Here is a 14,699-nt window from a genome sequence, read left to right on the forward strand (position 1 = left end):
CAGTATGGAGTATTGAAAAAATAACACTGGGGCTGGGCATGGTCGCACACGCCTGTAATCCCAGCAGCTCAGGAGGCTAAGGCAGCAGGGTCACGAGTTCAAAGCCAGCCTCAGCAAAAGCCAGGCGCTAACCAACTCAGTGAGACTCTGTCTCTAAATAAAATACAAAATAGGACTGGGGATATGGCTCAGTGGTTGAATGCCCCTGAGTTCAATCCCCAGTACCCCCCAAAACAACAGAGAAAGGGAACAGGAAATTCCAAATGTGAATATGAACAGTCTTTCTCCTTCTGAAAGGAAGGCTTTAAAGGGCCTCATTCTTTCATTAATTTCATAGAAGAGCAGAGAGAGTAGTAGTTGATTAGCCTTACATTTATATATTGATATTCATACAAATTCATCAGTGATTTTCAGTTGTGATCTCCATCATGCCAACGAATACACAACACATATACACACACCCTATCCATGTCAAGCTGATCCTTCCTATGGTATTTGATTGCATCATAAATGCCTTGATCAGTACATAAACTGACTTTCAACTCCAAGTTCAGATTGAATTTATGTTGTCAACTACCGTAAGTCCAAGAGTAAGATACAGTTCCATTCTCCATTTTCTTTTTGTGCTTCCTTTTACCCCACTCAATTAGAGGTATTTCATTTTGAAATCATCATATTATGACTATTGAATGGAATTCTAGGGCTTTATAGCAATCTTATTGAAAGTTAGGGTTTGAAGGCAAAAAGACTTAGTAGACCCACTCTTTTAGGATCTTTTGCAAACATGAGCATATTTAATCCTCAAATTAACCCTGTTTTATTTATAAGGAAATCTAAGGCTCAAAAAGTTTAACTTGTCAGGAGTCACATCACTCACATCACTGATAGTGGTAGAGTTGTAACCCAAACCTGGGTTAGGCTGGTCCACATCTTCTGTTGTTCTTCCCATGCAATACTCCACGCATGAATTGAAATTCCATGTTTCCCATTTAATATCTTTGCAACCTAGGGAAGTCATACTTACCTTTGCTTGAGTCTTAGTTTTCCCATAAACAGTCTAATCATAGGACCATTTCTTCACAGGGATATTATGAGAATTAACTTAGTTAGGAAGGTGAGTAGATAGGAAGACAATGGGCCTACAGTAGGTATTTTATATTAGTTCCATTTTCTTTTGCTTTCCATAAATACATAAATATTGAAATTACACATGTACTTGTATATATGTATCACTCAGGACTATATTCCATTGCTTTACATTCTGGATTAGATTTTTAAAAATTGATTCTGCACTGAAAATTCAAGTAATAATATGTGCAATTAGACCATTAGTATTTGGGCCCATGTCTTTGTAAGATGAACTTAGAAGGTAAAATAAATAGAACAGATAACATAAAGCACATGCAGGCTATAATAATACTTTATTGTTACAGAAAAATAGCCTGCAAACAGTTACAGAATGTTGAGTCAAATGATTCATGGAATTACAAAGAATCCAATAGCATTCTTTGGTATATAGCCAAAGTGATAATCAGAGGCAAACTAATTCAATGCTTTGAAAAACACAACCAACAAAATAGAATGGGGAAATAAGTCAATTAGAAAAGAAAATGGCAACATTAGGAAGAAGCATAAACATAATTAGGTCTAACTAGGCAATCATCGCTAGACTCAAATTAAATCTTAACTAGTAGGAATGAATGAAAAGTTTCATAAGTACTTATACAACAGGGATTGTATTTACCTATATAAGTTAATAGGTAAATTAAGTCCCAAAGATACATGTTATTTCAACTAGAAGATAGAAACCACTTCAAAGAATTTTATACTCATCTGTTCCGTGCCTATGACAACTTAAAGATCTTCATTCCTAGAGCAAATGATTCATTGGCAGAAATTGGCAAAATGTATCCATATACACATATATACATATTTTCTTTCTACATAAGTGAATTTGGGGTTACTATTGCTGCCAACTCTGGTCTGCAGTCTGAGCCCAGAGTATCACTTTAATCTGAATCTGTGTAGATTGCTCCTAATGTGGCTTATACATGCAAATGAGTAGTATTTTTTGGGTAAAGTTTTTCTTATCAATTATTTGGCCTATCAGGTACTAATGATTATTCCAGGTCAGCAGGAATGCTTAGGGTAGAGGGGAAAAGTGTACTTTTGGATTCTGCTGCTTATGTGGCCTGTGGTCCCTTCCTTTGTCCAATCACATGACAACATGTTGGCATCTGTCTACCAGCCTTTGCCTAGCATGGATCCTCAAAGAATCATCAGGGAGCGCTGGCACAAGAGAGCTTCCCCAGGTCTTTGTAGCTCCTCATGGAACAGCTGATGATACAAGCTTATCCTCATGAACTCCTGACAGGACCAGGATATATCCTATTCTCGTGGATAATTCTAATGTTAGAGTTGCTCATTAAACTTCATTTAGGTGTGGGTTTTAGGGTGTCCTGGTCTTTCTACCCCATAGCTTTTTGTTTCCTCAGTTTAACTTCAAATTCATTCTCCAGATTGGCTTCCTTGTGTAACTTTAGCAACTTTCAGCTCTGATCCTGATAAACTTCTTAAATGTGTATATTATTTCAAAAATCCTACACATAGAAACTAATGCTATAAAAACTTTACAGATTAATAGTATGTTGTATATAAAATCTAAAGTCTGTAAATGAAAAAAGTGACATATATTATAAAAAAATTGATTGGTTGCTACATACTACCATACCCTACTCCACCCCTAGTGAAGAAGACAAAACAAAAAGAATTAAGAAAAAATTACTATGTTCTAAATAGCTTAATCTGGTTGGGTGTGTTTCTGTCAGTACTAGGGAAAAAATTAATGTCATATGGTTTCACTCAAGCAAATGTGAGAAACTTTGAAAAATAACTTGGGTGTATGTGGTAAGCAGTAAAATGGGCCTCCAAAGATGTCTACATCTTAGTCTCTGGAACATGTAAATATGTTATATTGCAGATGGAACTGAGGTTGCTAATTGGCTGATCTGAAAATAGATTGCCCTGGATTAGCTGAATGGGCCCAATGAATAGGTCCTTAAAAGTAAAAGAGATGGCAGAAGAATATGTGTAGAGTGATACAGTATGTGAAAGACTTGACATTGCTGTCTTTGGAGATGGGAAGGGGTGCAAACCAAGGAAATGTGGGCAACCTCTAGAAACTGGAAAAGGAAAAAAGAAAATTCTCCTCTAGAGCCCTCAGACCCTGCCATCATCATTGTTTTAGCCTAGTAAAGGCTCATTTTTGAGTTCTAATCTCCAAAACTATAAGACAATGAAGTTTGGTTTACTTTTATCCACTAATTGGTAAGTTTGTTGCAGCAGCAACAGGAAGCTCTTACAGTATGAAAGTGACATTGATTTGAATAAAATACTGCTCAGTTATTACCTTCTAATCTCTTCCAGTGCAGTATTTTTTTCTTACTTCTTCCTCTCCTTGCCATACATCTCATTATCACTTGTGCATTGATGATCCAATCCTGAAAATCATATTTATGTGAAATTATATCCTTACATCTTCACCTACCATCCAAATTAGAAAAAGCTTTCCTGACAGGGAAGAAACATTCCCCGTGTGAATTATTAACACACAGTCTTTTACCCATCTCTTGTCTTTCACCCTTCCCTGCAATTTTGCATCATATACTTTTTCCCTCTTCCACTAATTTGCACAAATAAACACCAGTCTCACTGGTACTCCGCAGGCTGAGGCAGGAGGATCAGAAGCTCAAGGCCAGCTGAGCAATGTAGTAAGACCCTGTCTCAAATAAAAAAATAAAAAGGGATTGGTCCCCAGTACCCACCGCCAGAAAAAAGACAGAAAAGGAAAAGAAAGAAACACTATCTCACTGTATTTTTGTTTATATGTGCAACATTCAGAGAATGAAGAAAGATTATTTATAAAAATGACTTGCATCTTTAAAAGATGACTCTGATTCTTACCCCATGGCCTTCATCAGTCAGTGCCCCTATGCACGAGATGTTCTTGCTTTTAAAGCCTCTGGTTTCACATCTTTATTGTGGCAAAAGCCCTTATACCTCTCTTAAAGGTAAAAGCTTTTCCCCTTGTGGCTCATGAGCTGGAGCTGGTCTTTTAGTCAGAGCTGCTGAAGCAGCTCCTCTTTAGGCCAGGAGTCAGCAAAGGGTCACAGCCCAAATACAGCCCATCATCTGTTTTTTATAACTAAAATTTTATTAGAAGTAAGTCATGCTCATTCATTTACCCATTGTCTATGGTTTTTGCAATAGTGTGGCAGACTGACTGATAGTAGTAGTTCTTTTGGATCATAAACCTAAAACATTTACTGTCTGGTCCCTTAACAAAAATGTTTGGCAGCCTGTTTTTGCCACTAGTTTGGGTTTTTTTTCTTTTGTTTTGTTTTGTGGTAGCTTAATTAATATAGTAGTTTTACATTTGGACAGCTAATATCTTAATAGAAAGGGAGGGAGAGTTTGTATGTGTGCAATGGAGATAATGATTATTATCTTCTACTTTTAAATCTATAATCTAAATGCACTAACAGGGATATTGTCTATAAGATGTAGCTTGTATATGAGATGTTCACCTCATTGCCCAAGATGACTTGTCCTTAAGAGGAAAGTTAAGTAAGATGCAGTTCTTTTGATGTCCTTTCAGGGTACCAGGTCAGTGGGGTCGGATTGATCCCTGCACATCTGGTCTTCAGGTGTTGATAGATGATGATAATTATTGTAATAACAGTGATCCTTTACTAAGTGACCACTAGTACTATGTGAAGTTTCAAACTTGTTTTTGTTGTTTGGTTTTGAGGGCTTTTGGGGGGGAAAAAACAATGAGAAAACTTGTTTCAGATTTGTTTAAGTAATTAGCAAGCAATGGTTATGCTTACAAAGAATTCTGTGTAACATAAACATGGGTTATGATTATTCAAAGTCTGTTCTTCCTAGAGTAGAGTAAGCTCTTCCAGCAAGGAAGGTGTTCTTAAGGATGAGGTCTTCATTCTGATCCCTGAAGTCTTTACTTCCACCCCCTCCTCTGGCCCCCATGGATCCTTCCTTCCTTGCTGTCTGAGCTCTCTGTGGCTTCCTTTGTGTTGTTTCATTGCCCAAGTGCTATAGTACCAGGCTCACCTTGCTCTGTGTCAAGTCAGCTAAAGCTGAGTCTAATGTACAGTGGTCTCTATAGTGCACCTGTATCCTCTGTCAACCTTGTAAGCCAGATTCCTGTCTGGTGCCTGTGCTCAGGGGCAAGTATTAGGCTTCAAAGTCCTGTGATGAATTGCTTCTCAGCTGCCTAGCCACAGCCAGGGTCACACTTGGAGACTTTCAGGGATCTGCCCATAGTTGCCATCATTAGTCTCATCATGAATTTGTGGTTTGACAGACTGCCAGTGACTGCCTTGGCCATGCATTTTCTTTGTCAGGAGGGTGTTCACTATTATGATCCCAGTTAGGTCCCAAGTAAATGGTTCCTAGGATAGGAAACAATAGACATACTTCATTTATGATCCATTCTAGCTTTTACTTTAGAATATTGCCTACTTGTCTAGCTGAAAGAATTTTAATTCCTACATATATTGAATGCCATGTTTTCTATCTCCAAAGCACTTTTTAAAGTCCCTTAATTTATGTTCTTTCTTCTATGTATGTATCCAGTATGTATCTCTCTTCCTCCTCATCCACTGCACCTTCTTTCCTATTTTCTTCCCTTTTTCCTACCCCTACAGCACTCTGCCCCCACTAAACTGGGAGTCTATCTAATCTAAAATGTAGCACCACCATATTCACTATCTGATGTTAGATAAATCAACTCATCATTTTCATTGCTTATAAGATGAAATCTAAACTTGCTACCTTGCTAAAAGTGTAAGGTTTTTGATGAGGCTAAAATGAGGAAGTCAGTGTGTTTATTTGGTAATTATTTAGCCTTTAATATGTATTAGGTTCTGGAATACATTCACAAAGAGAACAAACAGGGTTTCCCCCTCCCCCATGCACTGACATGTTGGGAAAACAAATAGTAGATGAGCAAACAAAGTATGTGTTGCGAATTCTTGCAAGTCCTTCAATGTATTTTTTGAAGGAAGTGAGCATGATGCAATGATTGAGAACAATAGAGAAAGCAATTTAGGAAAGCTTCTTCAAGAAAGTGATATTAAGAAAATGACACTTGGGGCTGGGGATGTGGCTCAAGTGGTAGCGCGCTCACCTGGCATGGGTGCGGCCCGGGTTCGATCCTCAGCACCACATACAAACAAAGATGTTGTGTCCGCCAAAAACTAAAAAATAAATATTAAACTTCTCTCTGTCTTTCTCTCCCTCCCTCTCTCACTCTCTCTTTAAAAAAAAAGAAAAAGAAAATGACACTTGAGGTCATAATATTTGAAAGAAAGCCTACAATACACTGAACCATGAATGTACATTTTATGTGGTAAGATGTCACATCAAAGAATAGTAGCTCCCTCCAATCGTTATGCAACAGGGGAAATTACATTTCATTTCTGGAGCTGTAACTTCACAATAATCCCTGTACTTTTTTGTGAGCTTCCATTTTGTCATCCATATCTCTGACTATTTCCTCTCTCCTGTTTCTCATGTGTGCTGGCCTAATGTAGGTATTGTCATCTGTCTGTCTGCTCTCGGCAGTCCTCTTTGTTATGCCCACTCAAGTCTTCCCTGCCACTGTTCATGCTTCTGCTGTTGTGACATGCTCTTAAATCTTATAGCTACACAGTTGATTTCCACTTCCAAGGCCTTGACTCATACTTCAAAGTCTTCCCTGAAGTTTCCTAGACTGCCTTAGCTTTCTGCTCACCTATCTATCCTTCATAATAGAAGTATCTTCTGATAGTCACCTCCATGAGGAATGAATATTTCCAAAGTAATCTGAATGGTATTTTCTGGCACAGTACCCAGCATATAGTGCTCTCAATAAATATTTATAGAAGAAATGAGCAAATGAATTAATTCTCTGAATATTACTCAGTCTATATGTAGGATTATAGTTTTCCCCTATAATTAAATATGTGTGTATTTGTGTTTGTGTTTGTGTTTGTTTTTACTAAGTATTGAACCCAGGGGTACACAACCATAGAGCCATATCCCTAGCCCTTTTTCATATTTTATTGAAAGACAGGGTCTTACTGAATTGCTAAGTGCCTCAGTAAGTTGCTAAGACTGGCTTTGAACTCATAATCCTCCTGCCTCAGCCTCCAGAGCCACTGGGATTATAGACATGCACTACATGCCTGGTTATATATATAATATATAACATAATTTGTTATATATTATATTAGTACATATTATATATATGAAATATATTATATAATTTATTTCTCACATGTTGAATGCGTATAATAAACACCTTTTTTCATATTAAGATATTAAAATATTTTTTCCACACAATTTTAAAGTTCTAAATCTGTTCTCTCCATATGCTATAAGTGTAGAACTTTGTCATTAATCCCAGAGACAACTACAGGCATTGACAGCATTTCTGAGTTCTTTGTACCTTGTCCAGAGCATAGTGATAATCACCCAGCATTTAGAATATGGATATTATTTTACTAATGACAGTATCAGTCACTGAGAATCTAGTTATTTTGATTTTTTATTTTCAGGATCATAAATAATCAAACATATTATTTAGATTAAATAGCAGTTATCAAAAGAAAATATTTGTATTAAGGAACTTCTTGTGTTTTCAGAGTTAAGGAGCAACTAAAACAACATTTCTTTTGAAAAAAAATACATATAAGTCTGGCCACTTTGTGTGATCCTTTTAGTCATTAATGACAATAATAATTTAGTCACAAGAAACTTTTAGAGCTCTTTCAACAAAAAATGAAATACAGGTTGAATATCCTAAAAAATTCAAAATTCAGAATACTCCAAAATCTGAAATATTTTGAGCACCACTACAAACAGAAAATGCCACCCAGTGCAAGCTCATGTGATGGGTCACAGTCAACTCAGGGGCACTAAAAATATTGTATAAGATGACCTTTCTAGGATATGTGTATAAGGTATGTATAAAACATAAATGGATTTTCTGTTTAACACTTGGGTCCCATCTGCAAGATGTAACTAATTCAGCATTCAAAAATCTGAAATCTGAAACACTTCTGGTCCTAAGCATTTCAGATAAGGATGCTCAACCTGTATTCACTGTTTAATAAATATAAAGGTATGTTTAGAATCATCATTGCCAACTTCTTTCAAGAATTGGATGTTACCAACTATTTCATTTTAAATAAATAAAAATCTTATATTGTATTCAATTAGAAGTAACTTTATCTTTTATCTTTGGGCAGTCTCTGTTTACAGTTCTAAAATATTTAAATAATACCAAAAATTGGATAAATAATCCTTTGGGGTTCTGTTATTAGATTATATTTTGTAATTCAAGAAGTCCTACATAATTTACACTGTGAATTTTATTTAGACAATCCAAAATAGTTCAGAACTTATGATTTTATATTTTTTGCCCAGTAGGATATAACTATAAAGTAATGGCAAAGACTTTCAAACAAACATACTGAGAGTTACTACCCAGGAGGCACCCCATTTCCCCTACAGAGAAGTCACCTAGGAAAGCTGCACCTTGTTCCAGCAAAGACACCATGGCCTATCAGTGGTATGGCATTCCTCTCTGTGAAATTGCCTTGGAAAGGCTGAGAAATCATAAAGAGCAGCATAACATATTATTTTAAATATCCTGAGTGGTAGCTAAGATGAATTTGATTTTGGTGAGAAGTCATCTTAGGACAAAATGCCATGAATGCAATTTAGAGTCAGAGTTGGATATAAAATAATGAGATAGGCTCTCTTGAATAACAAGTGAACTAACTGTTGAAATGGATTGTCAGACAGAGAAGGTCCAGAGCCCTGGACCTTGAAATCAATGTGCAAGCTCCCAAGGTAGCTACTATGAAGAATAATACTTATTAGGTAGGAAAAATAAAATCAATGTGTGTATGTTTGCAAAATAAGATCAGTTTTATTACTTTATAGACATACCTTGTAGATGAAAAAAATACTCCTATCATGGAACTCTTTATAAGCAAACTTCTGAATGTAAGTAGAATTTCTGTCTCATCCTTTCTAAGCCTATTAATAAAGCTAAATTTCTAATAATGACTTACTATTTTTTTTAAAAAAAGTAATGTTTACCATTTTTGAAAGTGGATGCTTTGCAGTTGCTCTTCGCCTTTTTCAGATTAGCTTTGTTACCTCTGCTATCAATGTTTTATCTAGTGTATCCCTATCTGTTCACCCTGAGACTCTCAATGTACTTTCTCACTGTAAAATTATCATCAAGCTATTGAGCCAAAGTAGAAAATAACATATATGCTGAAGGATATTAATTGTTCCATATTGCTGTGAACTCTTTAGTTTCCATTAGTAATGATCAGATGCCTTTCTTTTTTTTCAAAGTGGAACTCTGTTATCATGGTAAATAAGAACATCAATTAAGACAGAAGTATCAAATTAAAATTTTTATAAAACTTAATAGTATCAACTTTGGGGCCCCTATTATTTTTTTATTTTCTCTCATAAAAGCTTTTAAAAATACAGTTCAAACATGTTGCTCTAATGTAGAGATTCCAGGTAGACTCATTGGCCATGCATCAGAGGTGGAGCTGATATGTCCTGCTTGATTGGGGCTTTTCCAACTTTATTCCACCACATTCCGTTTTCATCCAGGTCATCCAGACCTCCATTTATTCATCCCTGAATTGAAATAATAAAACATAAGATGGAGCAAGGAAGGTAGAAAAAAATTGTTATCCTTCTGTAAAGAGGCATATAAAAGACAGCTAAATTGTGACATAATTTAAACTTCAAATTTGACAAGTTTGATTGGAAAATTATGTGACCTAAGTTGTTAGGGATCAAAACGGTCACCAGTTTATAGCTATAAAAAAGTCATAGAGTGGTGTTTTTACCACAGATTGATAGAATATTATTTTATTCTACCTAATAGTAACTATTGCCCAAATGACTATTGTTTTGCAGTTTGGTGATTTGAATGCTGTATCTCCTGGAAATCTGGATAAAGGTAAGAATTGAAAACAATGTACATTTTTAAGTAATTGTTTTTCTAGTAAAAAACCCACAAAGAAGAAAGCATATATCTACTGCCCTCTGAAATTGTAGAAATAGCATACAAGTCCCAGATGAACATGACAAGTCATGTCTTTTGGAATCCTTCATTATTTCACCATTTCACTCCATCCTATGTCTTCCTTATGTGAGGTATAATATATACATAAAATGGAATTTAAATGCAGTTTCAAACTTCTTTTTAAACATTATTTGACTTATATTAATAACAAGTAATAGGAAATTGTTTCTGACCATGGCCAGGAACCTAGATAAAAATGATAAATTTTGGCCAGGCATTTTTATTCAAGGCCCATCAAGCAAGAAGAAATATTCCCTTGGCCTATTTACCTTATTAGTTCAACTTTTCAGTGTGTGTGTGTGTGTGGGGGGGGAGACTCTGGTAGCAATGTGAAAACAAGCTCATTGTGGTACAGATGAAGAAGGTAACATACTCACATGTATACATTAAACTATATATCAGAGTATATTTTAATATCTTGGAACTATTTTATAGCAACATTGCTACTCCAGGGTATACTCGTGTGTGTGTGTGTGTGTGTGTGTGTGTGTGTGTGTGTGTGTGTGTGTATAATGTCATAGATTCCTGAATAATCTCATAATCAACAAAACCACTCATGAAAGAACAGGGAAAGCTTAGAGGGATTTTGGCTTAAGATAGAACACAAAAATCCTACCCAACTTTATAAGCCAAACACAAACAAGAATAATTCTGATAAAAAACAGTACAGTACCATTTTTTAAAACATATACATTTTCTTATAAGCAAATACTACAGTAAAATATAGCTCTTTCTTTAAAAGTGAGTGGGTATCTTAAGTGTAGGGAATTGTTATGGTTATTGATTTCTGAAGACAAGAACAAAATGCACAAAGACTGGGGACAAAGATACAATTAGAACTTTCAGGCCAGAGCCAGAGGGGAAACTGAGGGAAGAGGATTCAAGGAGTCTGCAAAGAACTGCAACCTGATCTCTAGATCATGCTGTGCTAAGGTACTCAATGTTGAGCTTCTGTTTCTTGGGGGTGGAAAATATTAATATGGCTGAAGAACGTCACATATGAGTCAACATTATTGTCATGTGAAAGTCTTTCCTTTCAATTGTTTGTTTACCAATTGTGTAGACTTTAATTCCCATTTTGGTAAAATACAAAATAGCAGAGCAGAAAAATTTCAGAAAAGTATAGCCAAACCATTTTTGCTACAAATACACACACTTTGGGAATAACAAAGTAATCCTCAGAGGAAATAAATTAATGACAAATCGCAGCTGGCCTTCTAATACAGTGCTGAATCAATGTCTTCAGTAAACCCTAGTACACTTGATTTTTGTTTTTGTGTACCAAACTTTCATAACCTCAAGTGGGTTCTCAGGAAAAGTCTTTGGGTCTTTATATGAGAATAAGATGTCTATAGAATTGCATTGATTTATCCTTAGGAACTGGAAAAGGGGCTTGCTTTTGCAGATTCTTCATAGCCTGTTCAGAGGGCCATTTTACCTAGTAATGGACCTAAGTCAAACTGATTTGGAACACTTAAATTTGTTCCGCCTTTTATCTCACTGTCACTTCACCCACAGCAAGGTAGATGTCAGGACTTTTCCTACCTGTTTGTAAATGATATTTTTTTCTTGTAAGTGTTGCCTCTTTTTTTCATTTTGACAATTATTTATTTGTGGATAGGAAGCTTAAAATTAGTGTGATACATCCTCAGCTTCTTGAGACTGGTCCCATTCACCTCTAAGCTTGAGGCTTCCTGAACTACAGCCAAGTTGGCATATTCAAAGGCTAAGGAGAGCATGAAATCTTAAGAGTTTTTGTGGGCTTTATCTACAAAATGAGGATTTTTCCCCCTGGTGTTATCATAAAAGTAATATTGACCCTGTATAAAAATTTCAAAATGTGCAGAAAGTTAGATTTGATCAGTACAAACTGATCATGCATGGGAGGATCCCATTGAATCCCCCTAATATGTGCAACTAATAGATGTTAATATAAAAAAAGAAAGAAAGAAACTAGAGAAAATGAAATTTAACAGTCACAACCTTGAGAGACTACCACCACTAAAAGTTTGTGTGAGGGTCCTTCCAAGCATCCTTGGTTCATGTTATCAACCGAATAAACAACAAAATAAACAGTATCTTATAAATGTTTCTGTTATGCCCACTCCATGAAACAAACGTCTGTCAAAGATCTCTCTCTCCCTGCAGTTGCCCAATCCTTTGTGCTTATGCTGACACACTTTAATGTAATCAAGTTTATTTCCAGAGGAAAAATGTTTAAAGAAGATAGGCCAAGAATACATCTTGGTTGAGTTAGCAGAGATTTCTATTGTGGTGTCCCCCCAAATGTGACTCAACATTGCTTAGAAAGAGTTCAACTTAACCTGATAAAGAGGTACTCAGTGAATGCAGAACACCATAGAATAGGATAGAACAGAGAACTGACTCTGATCATGCAAACCGCTATAAGCAAACACCTGTTAAGTTATGTTTTAGTTAAAAGTGAGGTATTTGATGTGATTATATGTATCCTTGTCCTTTTTTTCTGTAAACAATAAAACATTTTGGGTGAATAAAATATATTTGTAAGGCAGGGATGTATTTCTTACTGTTTAACAATGATCTGATGAAGACATATTCTCTACAGTCTTCTTAGGAGAATCTTCCACAGTCATAAAACTATGTGAGCATCATTTTTCTCTACTGTACTTTTGAATTTTAACAGTGCCTGCTGGAAAAATTAAATGATATTCCATTTTAACGATGCTTTAGTTAACATAAAATGTATTAAGATAAGGGAGTAACAGTGACTATTTAACATTTAATTTCCAGAAATGAATACCAACTATTAACAGTATCAGTGTTGCCAGGAATGGGAACTCATTGTGCATTCTTTTAATCTGGCATTACTGTTCTACTCTTCATCTTTTTTCATAATAAAAATTGAAGATTTATTTAATACTGAGATCTACGGCTTCAGGGTGTATCAGAAAGTCTACACAGCAGCCCCTGCTTACACATGCAATAGTTACATTGTGAATCAACGTCATTCTCACCTACATTAATGCTTGCACACATGAAATTTATATTTAGGGTGAATTTTTAGAGGAAACTGAAAAATTTTAATTTTTTTTTTAGTTAGTATTTTCAACTCAGTACATTTCCCCAAAGCCAGCAGGGTATACCTAATAATGGTATGAATCATATGCACTTATTTGAAATATAGAAGCTTTATGAAAATCCAAAGGTCTTCTTAAAGGAGCTATTAAAGTTTTGATCACAAATTGCCAAAAACTAATTATCTGTGCTGTGTTTGAAAGAATTATAGATGCCTTAATACAGCATTGATACAAGTAAAATCCCATGAAAGGAAAAAACCTACAAGCTTTGTCCTCTGAGAAAGGCTAAGAAGTTGCTGCCTTGATGTACTATATTCAAGTGTTTTAAAGCACAGGTTGATCGCATTTCCAATTTGTCTTCTGGTAGTAGTCTCGGTATTATTTGTTTGTGCAGATGAAGGCAGTGAAGTGGAAAGTGAAATGGATGAAGAACTGGATGACTCTTCAGAGCCTCAAGCCAAAAGAGAGAAAACAGAGCTGAGCCAGGCATTCCCAGTGGGCTGCATGCAGCCTGTTCTCGAGAGCAGTGTGCAACCAAGCCTCCTGAATCCAATCCACAGCGAGCACATCGTCACAAGTACTCAGACTATCAGGCAGTGCAGCGCCACGGGAAACACCTACACTGCAGTCTAAAGAATATTAAAGTGTATTTTTCCAGCTTACATTAACCCTGTTGATATTGGGCTTAAGTTGAAAATTTAATAAGCCTGAAGGTCGACTGTTGTCAAATTCTCTCTGTGCTGAACATTACCTTTTTGGAGTTGTGAAATGGAATGGGTGTATGTATTTTGCCAGGTCTTTTTTTTTTTAACCAAATTATTTGTCTCTTAATAATAAGAGTTTTTTTTTTTCTCTTAGTTTCAGGTGTCAAGAAGGATTTTTACAACACTTAATGTCAATGTTTTTGTTTTCTTATAATTAAAAAGTAATTTACATTTTTTGTAGCTTAAATATTTTATTGTTGATTGTTAGTCTTGGTGTATTATTTCATGTGTAAGTTTTTTAATTAGATGCACTTCTGTGAAATATCAAAAGAAATGAATTTCTTTGATTTACACTGGAGGCATGCCCATTTGGCAGCAGATGCATCAAATTTGCTTTTGAAAGGTGCTTTTTATTGGACAGAACCATAAGACACTATTTTGATAACATTTTGGAGTACAGAAAGAGAATACAGAGCATTTTTATTATAGTGCTAGAGGGTTGGGAAGGTCATCTATTTTTCTCTGAAGAAAAATTGAGCTGTGCATTTATCAGTTCAGAGTAAATGACAGAATTGCAAGAGATTATGCTAATATGTACATAATTTATGTACATAATTATTAGACCATGTTAACAATGCAAGTTTCCATGAGACATTGAATTTTAACCATATTATTTGCACCCCAGTCCCTCTGTTTAAAGACTACTGATTCTGTATTTGGGGCCACTACATAAGTGTGTTCTGCTGTTAA

General features: G+C 35.5%; 1 protein-coding gene across 1 annotated transcript in view; it reads left to right on the forward strand.

The window, feature by feature from the left end:
- Rfx3 (regulatory factor X3) overlaps nt 1-13,878 on the forward strand; it is a 310,795-nt gene extending 296,917 nt beyond the window's left edge. The window contains exons 16-18 of the mRNA XM_076843440.2: nt 9,013-9,075; nt 10,018-10,060; nt 13,640-13,878. Of these exons, the coding sequence (XP_076699555.1) occupies nt 9,013-9,075; nt 10,018-10,060; nt 13,640-13,878 (345 nt within the window). The remainder of the gene's footprint in view (nt 1-9,012; nt 9,076-10,017; nt 10,061-13,639) is intronic.
- Nucleotides 13,879-14,699: the final 821 nt, after the last annotated feature.

This window comes from Callospermophilus lateralis, chromosome 2 (assembly GCF_048772815.1).
Source record: "Callospermophilus lateralis isolate mCalLat2 chromosome 2, mCalLat2.hap1, whole genome shotgun sequence".
In the NCBI taxonomy this organism is placed as follows: Eukaryota; Metazoa; Chordata; class Mammalia; order Rodentia; family Sciuridae; genus Callospermophilus; species Callospermophilus lateralis.